General features: G+C 36.5%; 1 protein-coding gene across 1 annotated transcript; it reads left to right on the top strand.

Moving 5' to 3' along the window:
* The first annotated feature begins 946 nt into the window (after positions 1 to 946).
* LOC122145406 (octapeptide-repeat protein T2-like) lies at positions 947 to 1,432 on the top strand. The gene has a single exon (XM_042759174.1). The coding sequence runs from the start codon at positions 947 to 949 to the stop codon at positions 1,430 to 1,432; it is 486 nt and encodes a 161-aa protein (XP_042615108.1).
* The last annotated feature ends 23,743 nt before the right edge of the window (positions 1,433 to 25,175 follow it).

Genomic DNA, 25,175 nt, shown 5'->3' on the forward strand with positions numbered 1-25,175 from the left:
AAGGAGAGGAGGGGAATAGAGGAAAGAAGGAGGAGAAGAAGAGGAGAAGGAGAGGAGGAGAGAGAGGAGAGAGAGAGGGGAGGAGAGAGAGAGGAGGAGAAAGGGAGGAGGAGGAGGAGGGGAGTGGAGTGGAGGGGTGGGAAAGGAGGAGGGGGGGGGAGGGAGAAGAAGGGGGGGACGGAGGGAGAGTAGAGGAGAGGGAGGCTGCAAAGGAGAGAGGAGAGGAGGAGAGGCGAGGAGGGAGAGGAGGGGAGGAGAAGGAGAGGAAGGAGAGAGAAGGAGAAAGAGAGAGAGAGAGATGGAGGAGGAGAGGAGGGGAAGAGGAGGAGAGGCGAAGAGGAGGAGAAGGAGATGAGGAAAGAGATAGGAGAGGGAGAAAAGGGAGGGGGGAAAGTAGAAAGGATTAGGGGAAGATAGTGAGGAGGGAGGAGGAAGAGAGGAGGGGAGGAGCAGAGAATAAGGGGAGGAAGAAGAGGAGAGGATGGAGAGGGAAGTAGGAGGAGAGGAGAATAAGGAAAGGTAAGGGGGAGAGGGAGGAGGAAAGAGAGGAGGAAGGAGAGAGAAAAAGAGAAGGAAAGGGGAAGTGGAGGAAAAAGGGAGGAGAAGAGGGCGAGAGAAGCGGGAGGAGGGGAGGGGGAGAGAGGAAAGGAAGGGGAAGTAAAGGAGAGAAAAGGAAGGAGAGGAAGAAGAGAGGGGGAAGGAGAGGAAGGAGGGGGAGGCAAGAGGGAGTAGAGAGGAGGGGGGAAGAGAAGAGGGAGGGGAAGAGAGAAGGAGGAGGGAGGGAGAGGAGGGAGAAGAAAAAGAGAGGAGAATAGAAGGTGAGGAGAGGGAGGAGGGGAGGCGGAGGGTGGGGGCTCCGAGAAGAGGAGGGGGGAGGGGGAGAGGGGGGGGAAGGGGTAGGAGGGGGAGGGGGGGGAGGCAGGGGGGGGAGGAGGGGGAGGGTAGGATGAGAGGAGACGAAGAGAAGGGGGAGGAGAAGAGGTTGAGGGTCCCCAAGGTGAGAGGGGGGAAGAGGAGGGGAGAGGAGAGAGGGAGGGATGGGGAGAGGGGGAAATTCCCAAGGAAAAGGGAGAAGAGAGAGAAAGGAGAGGGAGGGAAGAAAGAGGGAAGAGAAGACAGGTGGAAAGAGAAGGAGGGAAAAAGGGAGAAGGAAAAGAGGGAAAGAGGAGGAAAAAGGAGGAGATCTCGAGAGAGAAGGAAAGAGAAGGAGGGAGAAGAGGGAGAAGAGGAGGGGGGGGAAAGGAGGGGAGGAGGGAGGAGGGAAGGGAGGAGGGAGGAGGGAGGAGAAAAAGGGTGGAAGAAGGGAAAGGAGGGAAGGGAGAGGAGAGAGGGCGAAAAAGATAGAGGAAAGAAAGAGAGAGGAGAGAGGAGAAGGGAAGGGGAGAGGAGGAGAAGGGAAGGAGAGAAAGGGGAAAGGAGTGGGGGGGAGTAAGAGGAGAGAAGTGGAGAGAGGAAGAGGAGAAAGAAGGAGAGAAGAAGGGAGGGGGAGGAAAGAGGAGGAGGGAGGAGAGGAAGAGGGGGGGGAAGGGAAGAGGGGTGAATGGAAGGGAGAGGGGAGAAGGGCGAGGGGGAGGAGGGGAAGACGAGAGGAGAGGTAGAGAAGAAAGAAGGGAGAGGGGGAGTGCGGAGCGCTCCTGATGTGGAGAAGAGGGAGAGGAGAGAGGAGAGGAGAGGAGGAGAGAAGAGAAGTAAGGGAGAGGCCGCCTCAGGCAGGAGAGGAGCGCTAAGGAGAGGGAGGGTACCGAGATAGCTGAGGAGTTTCTTCGTCTCGAGAGCGGGAAACAGAGGAAAGAGGGAGGAAAGCTCTCTGACGGAGTAGCGCAGCCAGAAGAGAAGAGAAGAATAGAAGGGAACAGAAGAGAGAGAGAGAAGTAGGATATAATAGGAAATTAAATAAATGTTAGCTAAAATAAATTAAAACCATAAAAATTTTACTTGAAATTAAATAAATGTTAGCCTAAAACTTGTTGCAAAGGCAACATTTCTCATTTAAATATTTAATTCCAGGCTACTCTCTGTCCCCTCCCCCGATCCCCCTTCCATTCAACCAACCCCCCTTTTACTTGCCCCCCCCCTCCCTAATTCAATGTATTAAAATAACTAGAACTTAAAAAAACATATAAAAAACAAACTACTAAAAGACATAAATATTTAATTTAGTTTAATTCAATGTATTAAAATAACTAGAACTTAAAAAAACATATAAAAAACAAACTACTAAAAGACAAAAACACAAAACAAAATTACTAAAATTTAAATTCAAATGAAAATATAAAAATTCAAACTGATTCAAAATATTAACAAAACTACAGTAGTATTTCAATTATACTAAAAGAAAAAAAAGTACTGACATTTATTTAATGATGTTGGTTAATTTTATGTTTTAGATATTATAAACTAAAAAAAGGTACTGAAAGTAATGTGTGATCCCAAATTGTGAGAATACAGAATTAATATTCATATAAAAACAAATCAAAAAAACTAAAAAAAAAAAAAAAAATTTTTCAAAAGGTACTAATATGTACACTTTAGATATTAAAATGTACTACTGGGGCAGAACTTTTTCAAAAGGTACTAATATGTACACTTTAGATATTAGTATGTACTTTCAACCTACTGATATTCACTCTTTATGGGTAAATGAGGCACAAAGGTGTACCTTTTTCCCAGTGACAGTTTTATTTTTTTCAGAGGGTCACTTATGATTCGTCTCAGTTTGAAACTGCAGCGGCTGTGATCAGTGAACGAAACTCTCACAAACACAAAGATCATTACTTATTCATGAGGGAGACAAAAACTGGGTCAGTCACCCTCCCACAGGCTCCACCCCTTCATCCATCCATCTATCTGTTGTAACCGTATGTATGCAAATTTGTATGTAAATTTCATTGAATCATGTTTTAAAGTCTTATGTGTCACAGTAAATTAATCAATAAAGCAAAATTCAAAGCCTTGTAAATACAGATACTAATTTAAATACTAATATTATGTCTGTGCATATAATTAATATTAATGAGCTCACCGCAGACCCTGATCAACGCTCTCTCTCTCTTACTCTCTGTCTTGAAATGAGAAGTTATATTTAATGTGTTGCAGATGTTTATATTCATCTGGTATAATAAACAAAATAGCTGCATATTTTTCTGTAATTTAGGTGTTTAGCGAGGAGAAAGCGGTGCGGTTTTGGGCCTGAACACACCCTGAAACTTGGCAAATTGTCTTTCAGTGCAATTTGATTAATTTGACACAAATGTTTATATCTGGCTTTTCATGTCCAGACTCGGTCTCAGCGTTTTTGTGAATTATAATTGTTCTTCAGAGGTTAGGTTAGCGACGTAATTAAGACCAATTTGACTTCTGCAATAAACAGAAAGCTGAAATTGAGCAGCGAGACGCGTGACAGGACCGTGAACCTCTCCGCTCAAACGGATGAACTTCAGTCAATAAACCAGACTATCAACTCTCAGCATACTGAAAGTTAATTAACAATTTGTTAATTGAATACAGGGCCTATAATTGTTGCATTACTAGCATAAACATCATTTGTCTTCAAATATATATTAAAGCGTTTTTTGGTTGCACCTATTAGAGATTCTTGTCTGTGAGTTAATTTCATTATGCTAATGAGCGCTCTTCCTCTCAGAACCTTCGCTTTGATCCGTGTTAATTGTAGTGATCTTCAAAGACAAAGTCACCACTTACTTTAAATGAATTTTAAATTTTTTTAGGGAATCTTATGGAAATGAGGAAGAAGTAATTAAATTTTTATGATGCGTCTCGGTATTTTTAACGGGCGAGTGTACGGTACTGAAGAGGTTTCTTTTCAACATTTAACAGGGGAAAACTGAGAAACGAGAAAGAGCCGAGCGCAAAAAAACAGTCAGATGCTAAAGATTAAAGCGGCTGCGAATCCAAGACTTAATTTGTACTGATAAACTTTAGTCTTTAATATGCTCTTTTGTGTTCGCAGCGTGAAATCACGCCAGAGCTGGAGAAAAGAAACTTCCCCTTCTTTTCTCTCGCTCACCTTCTGAACTCTTTCAGATTCTCCATATCCTGCAAAACAACGATTCGTGTCCACGAGACATCAAATCCAACACCTCGCCATCATTTCCTAACAACACTCTTACAGATAAAGGCTCTAGTTGGAACTCGAAGTAACTAAAACAATCAATTAACACAAAAAATTTCACAAAATTTAGTTCTTTAATGAATCCATTGTATTGGTGCTTTAATGTATCCAGAAAGCAGCTGACTGATCTGAAGAAGCTTGAATACTCAAAACAAGCACTGTGCGTGTAAATGACTGTCCTGAAACAGATAGGAGGATTAAACAGTTAACTTAACCACTTAAATCAGCACTTTGCATCGTTTCTGTTTCTCTGCATCATCAACTGCTTAGTTACAGACTTAAACTAATAGAGAAATATAGACCTAGTACACACATCTATAAATATGAAATATGAGCAGAGATTCTCTGCAACAGCCAGTGACCTGTCTTTAATCAGTGTGTGTGTGTGTGTGTGTGTGTGTGTGTGTGTGTGCATCTGTGATAACACAGGTGTGGAGGGTCGGATGGATTACTGTTAAACCCACACAAAGCTCCTTACATGCTGGATCAACCTCTTCATTCAAGTGCCTCAGATAACAGATGTGTGCAGGTAGAGTGTGTGTTTGTGTTGTGTGTGTGTGTGTGTGTTGTGTGTGTGTGTGTGTGTGTGTGTGTGTGTGTGTGTGTGTAGTGGGCTACAGTGTCGTTTACCTAAAGACAGGCGGGTCACTGAAGGTCCACAGTGAAATACAGCAGGTGGTTTGATTTATATATTTATCTGCAGTGTTCGGAGCTTGATGAGCAGCTCTCATATCATCAACTAAACACAGAAATACTGCAGATGTGTGGATTAACCACATCACTGGGTTTACTGTGTATCTGAGCTAAACACATACAAACTACATGCCTGTGCTTCACATGTGCTGCTGAATCAAAGAGATGCTCATGTGGATTCAGATTTAGATTCCTTGAACTTAATCTGATTTGGATTCTGATTCTCCTTCTAATTCTGACTTGGAATCAGATTTTGAATCTGATGCAAAATGTTTTTATTATCCTATTTTTTTTTTTTTTTTTTTTTCAGATTTGTATCTGGATTCAGATTTTTATTTTTATTTTTATATTTTATTTATTTATTTATTTATTTATTTAGTTTGCTTGTTTGTTTTAAAGATCTGATGCGTATGCCAGTTGTGTTTCTGATTTGGATTTTGATTCACATTCTGATTTCAAAACTTAATCTACTGTAATGAATGTTTCAAATATTTATTTATATCTGTGTTTGAATCCTTAAATTTAATCTGATTTGGATTCTGATTGTTATACTAATTCTGATATGGAATAAAATTTTAAATCAAATGCATATTTTATTTATGATTCTAATTCTTATTCAAGTTCTGATGTGTATTCCAGTTATGTTTCTGATTTGGATTTGGATTCACATTCCGATTTTGATTCTAATTTTAATACGTAATCTAATGAATGCTTCAGATGTTGATTTAGACTCTCAGTTGAATCCTTAAATTAAATTAAACCTGGTTTGGATTCTGATTCTCCTTCTAATTCTGACTTGGAATAAGATTTTGAATCTGAGGCATATTTAATTTATGATCCTAATTTTGATTCAGATTCAAATTTGGGTTCAAAGTTTGATTCTGAAACTTATTAAAAAATCTGATGCTTATTCCAGTTATGTTTCATTTGGATTAACATTCTGATTTTGACCCTGTTTGTATCACTATTTTAATACTTAATCCAATTTATGTTTCAGATTTTGATGAAAATTCTGATTTTAGTTTGGAAATGGTTGGGTCAATAATTCAATGAAATAGAAAAACAGAACATGGTACTGTTTCCCGTAATGCATGCACAACATCATTACTCAAGTGTGTATTTTAATCTTCCATTTGATTTATATAGTTTGATATCTTAACAACATTTTAAATTCATGCATTTTATGTGGTAAATCAACAAAAAAGTGAGATTTATCAAATGAGAAACAGATGTGAATATTTGTAAAACAAGTATCCAGTGTTTTAAGATAGCAATCTTTGTCATAACTATATCCTACTACACACAAAATAACAAACATCTCAAACAATTCAAACAAAAAAAACAAATAACAATAATAATAAAAAATAAAAAACCAAAACAAACCAAAAAAAACATAATAAGTTAAAAAAGGTTTAAGCTGGCTCTGCTGCCTTATAAAACCATGAAACAAAACAGAGCAGACTGACGCTCTTGGGCTTCCTGATATCTGTCATGCTGGAGTAGATGAGCTCTCCGTCCCTCAGAGAAAACATCTCACATGCTATTTTCATACCGACACAATCTCTCTCTGTCCTTCAGTCGCTCTCACAGGAATATACGTGCATGCTGTACATGAAGCCCAGATAAATAAATAAAAAGCTACAAGAACCTCCTAGATAATTGAAACAGAGAGAGAGAGAGAGAGAGAGAGAGAGAGAGAGAGAGAGAGAGAGAGAGAGAGAGAGAGAGAGAGAGAGAGAGAGAGGCGGTGAGTGTGGAGGTGGCAGGTATGATTAAAACCGCTGTGATTTATGGGAAGGTGGACCGGAGTCGTCAGGCTTCACGCTCTGATGCCCTGCACACATAAACTCATCCCATCTCAGCACACACACACACACACACACACACACACACACACACACACACACACACTCCTCTTCTGTCCCTCCCAGTCATTTTCAGATGTTTACACTGAACACTTCTACAGCATAATGAAACACAATCTAACAATATGTGGCATCCCACAATACACCTCTCTGTCATTCACACACAGACAAATGGTCATGTTTCAGAACTGCGACAGTCTGTAAAAAATAAAAAAATAAATAAATGTAAAAAAAAAAAAAATTACATTGTCACCAAAGATGAATAAAAATTGACATCTGATTTAACTATTAAAATAAATTCAAAACTCTACTGTAGCCCTACTTGTACATATAAAATAAAATATATTGTTAAAAATAATAATAATAATAATAATAATAATAATAATTAAGAAAATGATGTATGATATATGAAATAATTGTCTATGATTATATAAAAAATATATAATGGAAATATTTAAATATAAATTATGTAAACAGACAAAATGTCCCTGAAACTCAAATTTATTTTCTGACACTGGTCTGCAACCTCCTCCTAAACAGAAAATACTGACATATTATTTATTTCTGTTCATAAAAGCAACCTTATTAATGGCTAATATTGCACAAATCAGTTCTGTCCTCTAAACAGTTAATATAAGCAGCTTGAGTATAACAGAAGACACTCTACAGATCAAACTGTGACCAAAGACAATCGCATTACATTAGAGGAAGGATGAGGAAGAGTTTCAGCTGATGCTGTTCACTGACACTGAGCTTCATGAGACTCAAACAGAGGCAGAAATAAACTGATGAATCTCCTGATTCACTTACAGCATCAATTGATTTCCTTTAAAATTGTCTTTTTAGGGGAAAAAATGCAATAGTGCTCAAATAAAGCTAAAGCAGAGAGGAAGAGCCTGAACTAATGACCGATAAACGGATAAAAACAGAGGCGGGGGGAAAAGGGACATTTATCTGGAGTCTTGCTCACAATCAGAGATCGTTTACATGACAAAACAGGTTCTGACGTCGCGCACAACAGGGTCCATCTGGAGCTAAAAAACTGTGGTACGCTTCTGTGATGTCAACCACTGATTTATTTGGGAAGTCAGTTTCCCAGCGGTTTCAGAACAGGATGGAAACACTGGGATTGTCCTTCATTTTTCTTTTAATAAAACTCAATTATCATGCTTTCACTGTCTATGTATTTTTTATGCTTTAAGTAATTTCTGACAGAATGCAGAATTTGCCTTTGTCTTGTCTTTTTCCCCCATCCATAATGGACTGACATCATATGTAAAAAAAAAAAAAAAAAAAAAAAAAATCAATTTGCACAGGACAGTATAGTCAACCCATTAAATAAATAAATAAATAAATACGTAAATAAAAAATATATATATTTAATAAAATTTTAATTTTTAATATTATTACTATTATTATTATTATTATTATTATTATTATTGTCATATTGAAATATATCATATTGATATGTATAATATAATATAATATATTATAATATTGAAATAATTATTATATTGAAATATAGAATTATTTATCAAATTTAATTATTATATGAAAATATTAATATAAAATTATTTATGAAAAATATATTTATATAATTCATTATTATTAATCTATTACATCTATTATTATTATTATTATTATTATTATTATTATTATTATTATTACTACACATTTCTGAACTATTCAGGCACAAATAACACTATTTTCTGAGAATGACCCATGAATATAAGTGTGTTTGTTCAATGCACCCACATTATAAGGGCCCATTATGGCCCTTAATTTTTTATATTTACTGTAGCTGATAGTGTACGGACAAGTGAAGAAGATCATTATATTGCACCTGGACATCAAAGCGAGCCGGGCGTCTGTGACTGTGAGATCTGCTCAGGTGAGGCTCAGGTGCCTCATCTGAACCTGAGAGAGATACGCTGCATATTTCAGCAGAGAAATGACACTCGGCACAGAGATAATTAAATTTCCACTCATCCCAGCCACCTTTCCAGCCTTTATGGAGATTAATTACGACACACACACACACACACACACACACACACACACTTCATATACACACACACACACACACACACACACACACACACACACACACACAGTGAGAGCAGCCATTACACTTGACTGGCTCCATGACCACAAACACAAAGAGGTCCGTCTCTCTGATTCTTATCACACATGTTACTTATTCCTTCATTTCAGGAGTTTATCAAGCATAAAGCTCACTGCGAGACTAACAGCGCCGGGCCAGAGATAAGAGACATTGTACCTTCAGGTGATATTTAGACACAGACCGCAGCTTCATCGTGTTTATTGGGGAATATTAATAGTCTTGCACATCATCCATGAGAAATAAAACTAAACCTCCAGCAGACATGCTGTCTAAAAACACAGTAAAGAGCTGCTGCGTTGCTTTACTGCACCTTGTTGTGTCACAAACACATGCAGTTTATTAAAAACACTCTCGCTAACTTTTTAGGTTAGAAAGACTAGTCAGTGCTTTTGGCCTGTTTTACCCAAGGACGTCTATAACACCTATCTGTTAGCATTCACATTCATCAAAAACATGAGAAATTACTTCTGAAATGGATTTAGTTTTTTGAGGATGCATCTAGTAGAATATGAAGGAAATATAGACCAAAAAAACTATGCTTATTTAATCGCCACAAAGGTACTGTATAGTTAACTGCCAAAACTAACCAGACAAACCTAAGCCTTGGGTCACATGATTATAGCTTTTAGATTTTACCAACAGTGGAAAGAAAGTAGTTCTCTATCCACACAAACAGTGTATTTGCATGTGACTTTATTTTATAACTTATAATGACCAAATATATTTGGAGTGAAAAAGTGAAAATATTTTATATTTAAGATTCACATACAAGCCAATTCAAACCCCATAAGACTTTCATTCATCTTCAAAACACAGATTTAGATATTTGTAAGGAGAGATTTCTATGCAACCAAACCTTTGAAGACCCAAACAAAACTAACAACCAAGTGGTTTAATCCAAGTCTTGAGAGAGATATGATCGATGTATGTGCTGAACAGATTTAAACCACTTGATTCATATGGAATCATTTTAGGATGCTTTTATGACTTTAAGACGTTTTGGTCACATGGACTTTCAATGGGGGGAAGATAACTCTCAGGTTTCATTAAAATGATGTTAATTTGTTTTTCAAAATAAAAAGTCGTCCCAGTTAACTACAATACCAAAGATACTGCAAGATGTGCACAAAAAATTACAAGTAACACATTTAATTAAATATTACATTTTAAAGTAGAAATGTTATTTTCTTGTAAAACTTTCTTCAATAATCTTCATTTTATTTAATTATTTATTTATTTATTTCAGTGCACAAATTGAATGGTAATGGATTCACGTTGAAGAAATAAAAACATACATTTGGCAAACAGTTTTTTTCTTTCATACTGTGGAAGTCAATGGCTACCAGCACCTATTTGGTTCCCAACATTTTTCAAAATATAATTTGTGTTCAACAGAAGAAATAAACTTACACGGGCCTGGAACAACTTGAAAGCAAAAATGTACATGACAAAATTTTGAGTGAACTATCACTTCAAATATGAAAAGATTTTAATGGTATTTTCTTGTAAAACATATTCCAATAACCCTTGTTTTATTTACAAAAATTGCATTGCACAAATGGAACAATAATGGATTCCCCTTTAAGAAAAAAAGACATATTTGACAATCAAAAAACTTTGCAGCATGTACACTGGGGAACATAAAAATCTTTGTTTTATTTACTACTTGCAGCCAAAGAAGATCCAAGAACTGGACCAAATCTTGGCCTTACACTTCCCAGCATCTTTGAATCTTACTATTTCTTACCCTGAGGATACGGCTTATAGTTTGGTTTAACAGTCTCCTGTAAACATATTTTTGGACTGACAGTGCTATTCTCACTGCTTTTTAAACCAGAACGCTCTCCTATCATGCTATCACTCACACATACAGCATAAGAAGAGGCATTCAGAGCGCTTGTGCTTTCCGTTGTACGACAGCTGGATCTTTCATCTGCAGCAGAAAGTCTACAGACTGAAGGTACAACATCACACGAGCACAAAAGAAGCAAGCTCTGGCAGCCTGCAGGAGAGACCGAGGAGAGCAGAAAGGTAGCAATCAATATTGAAACACAGAAATTAAGCATTTAAATCACTAATTAGGGAGTAGACTGCTCTTCACACCTGTACGGCGTTAAGCTTGCCAGCATCACACATCTGTCTGCGTGCACCTGCCAAACACCTGCCTCCAGCTCAATGCTGCCTGATTACAGCGCGCTCGCTCATTACTGCCTCCGCGTGCACGAACACTGATCCCAGAGCAGCTGTCTGCAGAAAGAGCGCGCCGTTCACGTGCATGCACTGATCCCGGAGCAGCGGATTCACATGGATGCCTCCTTTATGCCCCGGTTCCTGCTCTTCACTCGTACAGGCCGGAGCAGACGGATTATGTCCCGGATCACAGCTCGCTCGCTCTCTCACCAAATTCCTCCCTGTGCGATTTGCATATGTAATTTCGGAAGCTGAAGGGGTGATAGGGGAGCGTGTCTTTCTTTTCTTCACCTCTCCACATCTTTTTTTATCCCTCTCTCCCACCTGTCACCATAAAACCTCTTTCTTATATTCATGCGATGGAAGAAAATGCTATGATTGAAGTCGCATCTGAACGGGAAACTTGGAAGACTGCGTTCAGCGTGACGGCCAACATCATTGTAGTCTAGAAAACCACACATTCATCAATCAATGCGTCTGTACTCTAGAATACTTACCGCTTATCGAGCAGCCCTCTTCAGTTCAGTAGTGCTTTCACAATGAATACTGTTACAAAGCATCAACCAATACTTCTAGAAATCAAACTATAGAGTCATTCATCAGCACTTCTACTCTAAATGCAAAGCATTCATTAACAGTGTGATCTAGAACACTCACCGTCCATCAGCTAACACCAGTTCACTCTAGAATACTAACTATTCATCAACCTTCTGTTCATCTAAGCCAGGGCCACTAGTAAACCTCAGCAAACTTCTACAGGGGCCACATGATGGCATGAATTTATTCATTTATTCAATCATTCACTTAATACATTTATTTATTTATTTATTTATTTATTTATTTATTTAATTAAAAATAATATTTTTTTTAGTTTTTATTTATGTATTAATTCATGTACTTAATGCATTTCTGTTCATTTACTGATCCATGCATTTAAATAAATATTTACATTTTTATTTATTCATTTACACACATTTATTCATTCATTTATTTGTTTAAATATTTAAAAAGTGTATTTATTCATTCGTAAATTTAGTCATTCATTCGTCAAATAAATAAATAAATTGATAATCTTGAATTTGATAAACTAAATTTAAATACTACAGTGTAAAATACATATTTCTTGTTTTATCTTTTTGTGTGTGAACAACTGTTGTTTTTATTGAAGAATATACAGTTATAGCAACTTCCTGAATCACACAATTAATCATGGTTACTTTAATTTATAGTTTAATCTACTGATACACTTATGTTAATTAAAACGTTAAAAGAGCCAGTGCTCTAGAATCCCCCATCACTACTTGCATTCTAGAATACTAACCATTCATCCGTACTCTGGACACAATTCCTCAATTAACACACTTCAAGAACGCTAACAATACTATTTTAAGGAATCTGTATAATTTCCTTCTTGCAAATGCATAACAGCTGTATAATGCATTGCAAATGTTCTTTTTTGCAAATTAAAAAAAAAAGTGAACAAAATATTTTATAAAGAAACATTCAATAAAAATATAAATATTTCTGTAATAAACAAATAAGCAAAACATTGGTTGTTCTTTTGTTGTGAGACCAGTGGAAAATGTTAACTACAGTAAAATTCCCTAGCTATAAAAGCTTTATATAGTCCAACATTCAACACTGCTATTCATTTTACTCAAGACTAACACACAAAAACAATTCACAAACAACCTGGACCATAACCTGGACTTGAAGTTGAACTGCATGTGTGTGTGTTTGTGTGTGTGTGTGTGTGTGAGAGAGAGAGAGAGACCTATAAAAAGAGAAGCTGAGACGTGTACGGGAGGCTTAGAGGAAGTCGCCCTCCTCCTCCTCCCACAATCTAATAGGATCATTCTCATTCTGCTGGAGCTGTTCAGCAGTTACCGGATCACCATCTGTGTGTGTGTAAACCTGAGTCATTCGAGAGCTCCGCTCGGCAAGGTACAGCAGCTCCTCTAATGACTCTTAATCTTTTCTTTAATTAAATCGTGCAGCCAACCTGAAAAATCTATCTTAATGCAAATGAGCAGGGCCCTTTTTGGCATTTGCTCACCGTAATGCACTAATAAGGTTAATTTAATAAAAATCTGTTTCAGTTTTTACAGATAATTGTATGTTTTCTTGATCTACTTTGCGTTTGCTTGCGCGGGAGCGACTTTGAGGCGATCTGTGTGATCCCCGTCGATATATCAGGCACAGGCCTTTTTAAACAGTTTTCATTACACAGAAAAAAAAAACAGAAACCTAAGGTCTCTGTAGAGCTCGTTTGCGTGGCCAGGGCGCTGTAACCTGTGGAAACAGATCCGAGACCTCCGCTGTCTGACCTGCTCATTACAGACCACTTTCCCCACAGCGCCACAACATTACACCTTATATAAATATGACAAATGCTTTGTTTATTTCATATCATGTTCATGAATAATTTAATGTTATCTTGGCTAAGGTGTGAACTAATATGAAAGCACTGAATTATTAATTTAATACGCGTCGTAGCAGGTGATGTCTAATCTGTACAGCAAACAAGCGCTTCCCTGTGAATACCCAGCATGCACGGCAGGTCGTTGCTCATTTGACGCCCGGCCTGGAGGTTTATAATGAGCCTAATAGTAGAACAGGTTCTCATCTTGGTTTAAAAAATGAGGTGAAGCCTTGGATGGTTAGCAGGGATCATTTAGCCCCTGCTGGTTGATGGCGTAACTACACCGTCTGACTGCAAAGAGCTTCTTTCTCCACTGAAAGAATGCATTCTGATCAATTAAAGTGCAAATATTTAATCATATTATATGGCTTTTATGACAGTAGTGAGTGCAAAACTAGGCACCATACAACTTCCAGGAGTCCTGTGCCAGCCAAGCAACTACAATTGGCATCAAAACACACACAATGTCAATGAATGCGAACACATTTCTTCTAGAGAAAGATCTGTCAGCTTATTGAAGCACTCTGGAACTTGATTTGTATCTTCTGAAGAAGCAGTATGACATATGCACTGGCAAACATCTGCCAAGAAAGTAATGCTGATGTCAATGTAAACACATACCACACGCGGCTAGAAGACTTTCTGTGATGTTGGGAAGAAACTGCGTTTCCACGGAAAGAGGGGAATGATTCAAAAGAAACCCACAAGTTATCTGATTGGCTCTTTCGAAGCTAATTAAATTGTGGTTGCAGTCTCATCAAAGTCTGGCTGTAGAGTTCAACTTTCTCACTGCAAGATTTTATGCCAAAATAAGGCCCAAAAAACCCATCATGTCCTAAACAGAGCATTTCTGGGAAGTGGTGGATCGTAACTCGAGTCGGTGGGCTTGTCAGGTGGAAATGTGTTGAGGTTGTGAGCAGGGAGTGATAGAGAAGATCTAGAGATGGAGCGTCAGTGCCTCTTCTGTAGATCTGGTGAAATTAAGCTCTCTGGAGTGAGTCAGAAGGCCTCTGTAGACAGCAGCATCCTCAGGGGTGCACTCAGCCCAGCAGAGCTCTAACGCTCCTCTGAAGAGGGAACTAAACTCTGGTGTTCTCCCCTGGACCCAAGACACCCAACCTCTTCACACTTCCTCTGCTGTCACGTAAAAAAAAAAAATCTGGTCAGAGAATTCAAACCTGTAATAATCACTCACTGTTATTTTTGTCATGTAATTGTCATTGAATGAAAAGGCATGGTATTCTAAAAATATTTGGTGCACAAATAGGGATGCAAAGGGGCAGAACATATCTATTAAAAAAAAAAAATCTGGTCAGAGAATTCAAACCTGTAATAATTAGGTATTGTTCAAAAAATAAGAACACAAATGGTCATAACATACCAAAAATACCCCAAAAAAAACAAAAACAAATAAAACCATAAATTTCTAAAAGTTTCCAAAAACCCTGGAAAGTTTCCAACATTTACCGGAAATGCTCCACCCTTTTGCAGCCCCTATAAACAAGACATATATTCAGCCCCATAACAGGGTTATGAAGCCAAGAACAAGCTAGATGTGCTTATTTATGCTAAAAATAAAATAAAATTTATACATTAAAAAATGTGCACACTTTTTAACCTTCCATGAATGCAGGACAAATGCATTGTTACTGGAATCACAAAGATGCAGCAGTTAATTTACACAGAACCAAAGCTGGACTAGAGCTGGCATACTAGGTATTAAAAGGAGAAGGTGACTTTTCAGGACATTACCCCATGTCCCCACTTTTCAAAACACATATAAATCACACAGAATGGAGTGAACTGAAAATCTAAAATAGCACAAAGTTTCCTGTGAGGCCTAGGTTTAGGTGTAGGGTTAGGTGTAGGGTTGGTGTAGGGTTGGTGTAGGGTTTTAGGTTAATTACAGTGTGATGGGCGGATGTAGGGCGATAGAATATACAGTTTGTACAGTATAAAAACCATTACGCCTATGGGATGTCCCCATTTTTCACAAAAACAAACCTGTGTGTGTCGGTGTGTAATTAGGTTTAAGTTCCCACTGGAATAGAAAAACATGTACACACACACACACACAGTGCAGGAAACAAGCTTTCCTCTTTAAATTTTAGTTGTGCATCCAATAAAGCCAGCAATCATAAACTCCCAGTGATGGGATGAAGGGAAAATCACACTATCTGCCGTCCTGCTGGACTCTGAATAATCCGTAATATAATCCTGAATATAGACTCATGTTTCTGCATTAGTCATTTCAGTCAGAGGGAATTTTAAATCTCCCTCAGACTATGATTTATCTGTTGTGGCATATGGCTTTTTTTTCCTTAATATTAACTGTTTGTTTCTGGACAATTTGTTGTAACAGAAAAATTTGGTAGATTTAGCCTTGATGTGGAGTGCTTACAGCATCTAACAGAGCTCTTACACAGCCATTATCAAACACTTTTGATTTGTTCACCCATGAATCTATTTGAAATCTGCCTTTCCGTTCAGCCATGAGATCAACAGAAACTATCTGGATTAAAAACCTGAATCAAATTTTCTTGCTTCACTATATACAGTATGATATATTGATATAGCAACACCCTGGCAACCACCCAGATACTCAAGATACCTCACAGCAATGCAATAAAATAAATAAATAAATAAATAAAACATAGAGAAAAAAAAAATGCAACCACATAGCAATGCATTATTAAAACAACAACAACAAAAACACTAAAAACACCTTTGCAACTGCATAGCAACACCCTGGCAACCACCCAATGCACTCTAGCAACCTCATAGCAATGTTCTAAGAAACACTAAAAACATCATAGAAACACCCCAGGAAAGTCCTGACTACCACATAGCAATACAATGCAATAAAATCCACAGAGAACACCTTAGCAACTGCATAACAACATGCTAAACACTGGTAAGAACTACAAAGCAACACCCTGGCAACCATAAAAAATATAGCATTAGTTTTTTTTTTTTTTTTTTTTTTTTTTTACAAATTCAAGCTCTATTATTACAAAACATAATATTTAACTGTGCTACTGTTAATAATTCACCTGATCTACAAGCATGGCTATTTGTGTTTATCACAGAAGAGTCAAGTTAAATATTAAAAAAAAGGGTTTTGCAGATGATATTAAAATGTTCATGGCTGCACCTGGTCATTGATTCACAGTTCTTAACAGCATTATATTAAACATATGAAATCTTTTAAAATGTCTTTGAACGCGATATCTGCTAAATGTTACATATGTAAACAATTCTCCAGGAAATGCAGGAAACTCCTTTCATAAGAATCTCATCGGAAATAATTCATCAGCTTTTCACAAATTTAATTTTAAACCAAAAAAACACCAAACTGATTTACAGACAAAAACAGAAGTTAAAACTGACACGAAGCCTTTGTCCCGTTTAGATTCCCCAACAGAAACTCATTCCCTGTTGTGGGAACTTTCTTTTGATTCAGATTCACGAACATAATGGTCAGATTCATTAAAAAGAATCGACTCAAATGAGTCATTTGTTCGCGAATCAAAAATCACTATAAAAGAAACAGTAACAAGTATGTAACAAAAAGTAACAGTATTAAACTGCACAAATTAAACATTTAAAAGCTAAAATTAGAGCAGTTAATCGATTTTTGCTCCAAGTAGAAGAAATAAATTTAAATGTTCATATTACCTGATTGAACAGAATAAGTGAAACTGTGGCCAAAGGGGTTTGTGCGGTGTGTGTGTGTGTGTGTGTGTGTGTTAATTATCGTGTCAGTGTGTTGACCTCAATATCAAAGCTCTCTGAAGGTATGTTGAGAGGCATGGAGGAGAACCGCTCAACCACCGGATTAAATTGGAGTCTTTTTAAACGACCGGGACACATTAGTTTAAGGGCAGAATTACTTTTAAAACCACAGTAAGTGCAGATTACACTAAAGAGAGAAGCTCTGTTCCGAAACCTAATGAGCTGCCTACTGCCTAGGTAGACAGCAGCTTTCTAATGCGTTCTATGTAGGCTGCACTTAACGTGAAGTGCACTAAACTCAGCTTACAATGGATTCCAAAAGAGTTTGGTATTAAAATGTTGCGAAGCTGAAGACACCAAGATCCCTTTAAGGCAAGGCAAAGCCATCTTAGTAATGCTATTTTCTCTGGGCTTGTCCAAACATCCACACTTGTGCTCTTTGCACTTGACCTCTTACTTATATTACATATTTCCTGTAGGCATGAAGTGTTCAAGTAGGCATGAAGACCACAAGTATGTGTAGAACTTTTCATTACACGACAGGGCACACTTATAATGCTGTAAAAACTCTATTTTTTATTTTATATGCTTTGCATTTTAAAATTTTGCATTTTAACTTTCAAGTGGCCAAGACTGTAAGTGCGGGTATTTGGACAAGCCCTATGTTGATGCCTGACCTGTGCATGTTTTGAGTGAAATCTGACGTCACTGGTATTAAAAAAGTGTTCTCAAATCACATTACAAAGGGTATTTTTATAGCTGGTCTAGTTAATAATATACACTACCTTAGAACTTAGTCAAAAACACGGTAACTTAGAAGGCAGAATTATTATGATGACTTCCTTTTGGAACACTTTGTGTTAAAATTGCATTTATAATGGTTTAAAATGCCACCTAGGTAGGCAGCTCAATAGTTTGGAGCAGAGCTGGAGAGAGAGAGTCTGTGAGCTGAGACGTGTCTCGCGTGTGCTTTACAGCACGCTTGATTGTAAGACCCACAAAATGAGATTATTATGGTGTGTGAAGTCGTCTTGAGGATTAATGTTGTATTTTCTCAGGTTTAAAAGCAGCTGTTACCTGGTTCAGCCTCTTCAGGGCTGATTAAGGTCGTTTCAGAGGCGGAGCTACAAGCGTACCTGCCACTTTATAACCTTTTATAAAGCTCTTCGCCTTAATCTGCCTTCACAGGCTGAGAAATTTACACATCCTCACATTACTTGGCTGTCGTCCGACATCAGCCAGAGTTCCAGGAGGTGTGTGTTCATGTGTGTGTGATTTTCATTCAAACCAATTTCATTCGTTGAACACAGCAACAAAATAGGCCAGAACAGAAGTTTTATATTTCGTGTTTTAGGGTTTCTTTATTGTAAGGTGTTCATGTTGTTTTGGTGCGTTCAAGTCCTCGATATACATCTTCTACAAAAAATACAGCAAAACCTTTTAACTCTACATCTACAAAAATAATAAAATTTATGAAGGCACTGTAAACTAAATTGTTATATATTCTCTTTTTTTAGAAACTCAGGACCCAAAATAAATCCAGAGTTTCCCCTCCCGTAATATATGCATATTTTTTTACATGCAACTAAGATATTTTATTTTTTTTAATTTTTATTTTTTTGTTACTCAGAAACTCAGGACCCAAAATAAATCCAGAGTTTCCCACTTTAAAAACAAATCTAATGTGTACATAAATACGATCTTTATGATATGACTTGTGTGAAGCATTTTGAAGACATTGGGATAAATTAGAGCATTCTGGGAAATGAACCATCGTCGCCCATAAAATGAAAGTCTATAAATTTGTGTTTACATTTATTAATTTAGCAGAGGCTCTATATTGGGTATGTTTATGAGTGATGCATACTGAAAAAGGAAATATATAATTATTAACGTCACTTGCAGCTGTTACATGGTTTCTTTGAATTCCATTCCATTTTAATTCCTTAAATTCACTTTCCTGCATCCTGTTTGCTTCCTCAATTCAAATTCAGGCATTCTTAATTCGTTTTTGAATGGCGCACAACCCTGGAGCGTCTGTGTGTGTGTATAATAGGTAAATCACCGCCCCGTATCCCAGCATGCTCCCTGGTGGCGCGGGGCCTGGCAGCAGGCGTCTCGTGTCAGCCGTGTAGCATGGCAACAGCATGTCAGCGCGGCTACGACAACCGCTCTCCCGACGACCGAAAGAGACATCCGTCAATGTCTCGTTGGCGTGTGATTCCTGCGTTGGGATTTGCCGCTTGCGAAGATTCTATCCACAGGTCTAATCAAAAATCTACAGCTGAAGGAGGATGAGGGGAGATTTATAACGATGAATACAGTGAGACGGTTACCGTTGGCTTTTCTCTCCGGGGCTTACGCTCCCTCGCTGTCTTCCTCTGAATAAAATGGCTGTTGAGAGTGAGGACGCCGGTAGCATCTCTGTCATGAAGTTGTGCCGATCACACCTTTGGAAATAAGCAGCTTTAACTCCAGAATAACAGCAGAGCCCCCTGCTATCAGTCTCACTCATTCACAGCTAGCTAACAGGGTGAGAGAGAGAGACAGAGAGAGAGAGAGAGAGAGAGAGAGAGAGGACGAGAAGGGCACTGTGGAAAATTCCTGATTAAAAGGGAAAGACAGCAGCAATTAGGCCCAGACGACAGCACTTCTTTAAAGTAATATTCACCCCAAAATGACAACTCCATCATCATTTACTCACACCTCTTGTCATTCCCGACTCGTATGACTTTCATTCAGCTCTGAAATAGACTAAAATGTCATATAGTCCTCATGAAACACAAAAGGTGGCTTTTTAAAGTAAATGAAAGAAAACTGTAGATTGGGTTTCTTCAAAATGACCAAAAATACAGCATAAAAGGGCTAATGCTCTATATTCCAACCCTTCAGAAGTCAATCGATGCTTTGTGTGAGGAAAATAACCAAATTTATGTTGTTATTCATTGAAAAATCAAATCAAGCATCATATCATTAGACATACTGCGTCACGTAAAAGATGCAAGAAAAAAGGCATTTGGAGTCAATGGCGTTCATGCTTCATTTTTTGTAATTCATACAACTTTTTTGTCAGTTTCAGAGCTGCAGCAGAGAAAATTCTGAATATAGTGCACAAATCAGTGGACTGTTTTTGCGTTTTTTTTTTTTTTTTGTTTTTTTTTTTGTAGTGTTTTTTAAGTTATAGTGTTGTTACAATGTTGTTTTTTGGGAGCTTGATAGGGGTCTGATTTATGAAGAAGTGTTCAATGATCCTAAATGTGAACATACAACAATTGATAAAATGACACACACACACACACACACACACACACACACACGCACACTCACACACACACAAAATGTTATGTATATATATAATTTATTTCTTTATTTCTTTATTTTCTGAATTTTCATATATTCAGGAAATAATGAATTATCATTATATTATTTTATATAATTAATTCATTTTTTTTCATTGACATAATTATCACAAAGCTGCACAAATGCTGCTCGTTTACATATATAATAATATTACTGTATATTGTCATTAATGCATATTGTCAATCTGTCTTTACATTTTAATAAACAATGTTGCATTATTTTAATTACTGGTATATATGCTTACAAAAGTGTCATGTTTCTGATGGTAATAGACTGTAAAAATGGACAGCAAACCTATTACAGTAAAAAATACAGTATACCGTAAAAACCTATTAATTGGTTAAAGGTACATTCCCTAACTGTATACGGTGAAAAACTGTAATGGATATGTAATGTATTTTTACAGTAAATTACAGTTTTTGGAAATGAAAAACAACATATAATTTACAGTGAAAAAACATAAATTGATTGTGTTGCATTTCACATTTGATGTTTTTTTGTTGTTGTTGAAATAACTTGGTTTCTTTTTTTTTTTTTTTTTTTTTTTTTCATCATTCATGTTCATTACGGTTATATGTTACATCAAATGTTGTTAAATTAATGTTTATTTGTATTACAGTACGTTAGTGTCGTGTGTTACCATGATCATGTTTATTATTTGTGAGAATGACACGGCGCACCTTCTATATATATATTAGTATTTATTAGTTCATCATGTGACTTTCTAATAACCAGCTTTTTTTATGGTTATCAGTGTATTACAAAGGTACTAAACAGATTTCAGTACTTCATTAGGTTGGTATGTGAACATTAAATCAGTTAATTAAATATGTTTTTTAAATGTAAATTTAAGTTAAACCTAAATGTTGCTACCGTATTTTTATGGTAAAAATCTGGCAACCACAGCTGCCAGTTTTTCGTAAGTAATTGCCCATAAAAACACCCACACGTAACTAACTTCCTATATAAATACAAATTTTTGTGGAATGCATAAGAACATTTTCACGTAAGTAATTGCCTTTATAAATCCCCATTTGTTCCTCACTTTTGATGTTTTTATAAATGTTTTATAAATGAGGTCCAATACACTGAGAAGAGCAACCAGGATATTCTTCTAAAAATTTAACTTTTGTATTCAATAGAAGAAAGATATTTGGAATAACATGCAGGTGAGTAAATAAAGACAGAATTTCCATTTTTGGGTGAACTCTTGCTTAAACTGAGCACTGAGTCTTATCTACACATACACCGCCTGCGCGCCACAAAAACACTGGTGCCAAAATGTATTTTTCATGCTTTTCTGTGGATAAAAGCCACATGCAAGTAAGAGTGATTTCACCAGGATGGAGCTTTAATTCAGAGAGTCCCCTGAAGGAGAAATGCATGAGATGGAAAAATAAATAAATATGATGATAAACAGCTTTGTGTTAGCTCAGGTTTATGAGTACTTATGTAAATGCCCGAATACCTGGATTACCGTTTATAATCTTCTTACGGAGAGACCACACACACACACACACACACACACACACAGAATGTACTGCAAGGACAGGTGTTTCTGTACTAGCGTCTATAACAAAAAGCTTAAGAGTCACTGAACCCAGACAGACCGGAAGATGCACACACATATTAGAGCTCGTTTTATTTGAGTAAGGTGTATATTTGTTCATTTTTGAGACTATGAGCTGTGTGTTTATGGTATAACATACTACTCTGATTTATTAGAAATAAAAGTACAGTAAAAACAGTAACATTTTGAAATATTATTACATTTTCAAATATCTGTTTTCTGTGTGAATATGTGTTAGACTGTAATTTATTTCTGTGATGTGCAGCTGTATTTTCAGCATCATTACTCCAGTCTTCAGTGTCACATGATCTTCAGAAATCATTCTTATGATGATTTTCTCCTCAAAAAAAACATCTCATAATAATAACAATATTGAAAACTACACAATATTTTTGTGGAAACCGTGATCTACTACAATTCAAAAGTTTAGTGTAAGAGTGTAAAAAATCCCTTTTATTCATCAAGGAAGCATAAAAAAAACCAAAATAAAGACATTTATAATGTTACAAAATATTTCTATTTCATATAAATGCAGTTCTTTTGAACTTTCTATTCATCTGTGCATCCTAAAAATTAAAATGCATCACAGTTTCCACCAAAATATCTATAAAAATATATATTATATTCTTCTGCTTCCTCCTCTTCTTCTTTTGAGATCATGTCTTGTAATTCTGAAACTCAGCACAGACCTTCAGATTGCTCTTAACGTGCCGTGACTTTTCTAACTGATCAGAATTATGGCTTTCCCACAGTAGACTATCAAATCTGCAAAACAAACTCACATGTGATATATTTTCCTTCATGCTAAACATCATGATGCCTGTGTTTTACAGTCTTCTGCTTTATTAAAGGCTGAATCAGACACTACACACTGATTGAATTTCTTTTCTTGATCAAATTTGTAATCACTGAGGGAACCAGTCATAGAGTAAGCTCCGTCTTTGCTTTTGCTTTTTAAAGTCACTGAGTTTCTCATTGATTGTCAGTGTGTTGTGAAGGAGTGCAGTACAGATATCAGAGACGCAGACGATCAATACAGCTGATTAATCACCCACTGTCCTGCCGTCAATATCATACACACCACAGACCTGAGACGGGAAATGGCCTTACAGCGTCCAGGATGACACGTTTATACAAAACAATCAGTTTTTCACTGAACCCTGCAGCACAGAACAAATACAATCAGCCCTGAAACGTACATCAGATCTCATTAATGTCTCAACTGTTTCTCCAATACAGCACTGACATTAAATGAAGATTTCACAGATGAACGGCCCAGAGATCTCCTTTAGGGTTTTAAGAGGAGATCTCAAACTAGCCGAGTCAAATTTATTCATATTTCACAATGCACATTGTTTCAAAGCAGCTTTATCATGAAATGATTATGTTTATGTTTATAATATCTTACTATATTCATACCTTACAGTTGCATTTAATAAATTAATTATATAAACAATCAAACATTTAGAATTTTCTACATCGTATATATTGCTTTACTTGAGTAGCACTACATGACTAAACTTAAGACCTAAATATAAGAATTACATATAAAAATTTCAATTCAAATTAACAACAAAATCAAACTACAAAATCATACTATTAATATAAACTAAAGATTTCATACTATAAAACAATAAGACAAAAGTATAAAATTAACTAATAGATGTAAATATATAATTGTAAATCATACATTAATTAAAAAATTAAAAAAGTTAGCAACATTTCAACAATATTAATAAATATATAAATATATATACATTTTAATTCCAATTGGTTTCATGAGCCACATTTTAAATGCATGGAGAGCCAGATTTTAATATATTATTTTTACAGAATAAAAAAAAAAAAATGTGGCTATGTATATAAAATGTATATATTATTTTTACAGAATAAAATAATGATATAAATAATCATAAATAATACAAATGATACATAACACGATTGTTTTCACAATTAAGTGATTCTATGCAATTCATAATTAATTACAATGCATTATGAAAAAATGCATTTTGAAAATGTTTATGAAATGAAATAGATGTTGTTATTATTTTAGCAATATGACATGATTTGTATTTATTTTTTTATTTTTTTATGGCTGCAAAATTGGTCTCAAAAAACTGTTTCTTACATTTCAATACTTCATAACAAACATTTTTGTTTATTAAACATGCAAATTATTGTCTAAACACTAAACGTTTATAGTACAATTTAAAAATACAAAGCATTAAAGGTAGGCTATGTTCTTTCTTTCTTTTTTTTTTTTTTTGTTGTGTTTGACTAGTGTTGGATTATGATTGCTCAAACGATTCTCAATTGAGGTCAATATCATTTCTGCTCTACAAAAAATTATTTGTGGTCGCCTCTGAACCTGAGAGGTTTATAAAAACATCTGATATGAAAACTCCAGGAAAACAAATCTGGAAGCACACATTATCTCATCCTCAATGTTTTCATGAGGAGGGTGTTTCATTATCCTCAGTGTCATTTAGCTCTGAAGCATCACACACATCTCATTGATCAGGGAGCGTTAATGGGATGTTTTGCAATTTGATTGGGAAATACAGGCTGGCATCTTAAATTAAAGGACACTAACCTGCTTCTCCCCAGTAAAATTGACTTAATTTTACGGGAAGCCTCTGCAAGATCGTCTGAGCTCTGGACTCTATTGAAACTGTTCAATCCCGCTGTTCCTGCAGAACCTCTCCAACGCGCCGCGCCCCGCAGCCTTGCGCAAGCGTGTAATTGGTGATAAACGATCGTAGAGATTAATAGTTTTTCCTGCATCAATATCAATGATGTTGGTACATGGGAGAGTTAGCAGGATTGCAAACTTGTAGTTTTGGATGAATTATTAGGCACTGGTTAAGATATCGTGTGTGACACAGATGGTCAATAGATACCACGTTTGCAGAAGGACTTTGGCAGCCATGAAACGAACTGAACACACTTATTGTGAGCCGAAGACACCTTCAGATGAAACCCCAACAGCCGTGTTCTAACAATGCCTTCCATTTGGCTTTTATTATGGTGGTTGTAATCATTATTTGAAAACACAAATGAGTTTCACCAGTTACACTGCGTTT

The sequence above is a fragment of the Cyprinus carpio genome, chromosome A6 (assembly GCF_018340385.1).
Source record: "Cyprinus carpio isolate SPL01 chromosome A6, ASM1834038v1, whole genome shotgun sequence".
In the NCBI taxonomy this organism is placed as follows: domain Eukaryota; kingdom Metazoa; phylum Chordata; class Actinopteri; order Cypriniformes; family Cyprinidae; genus Cyprinus; species Cyprinus carpio.

Bases quoted from the DNA above. Each gene is read 5' to 3' on its own strand.
- LOC122145406 (XM_042759174.1), top strand. From the start codon at position 947: ATGAGAGGAGACGAAGAGAAGGGGGAGGAGAAGAGGTTGAGGGTCCCC.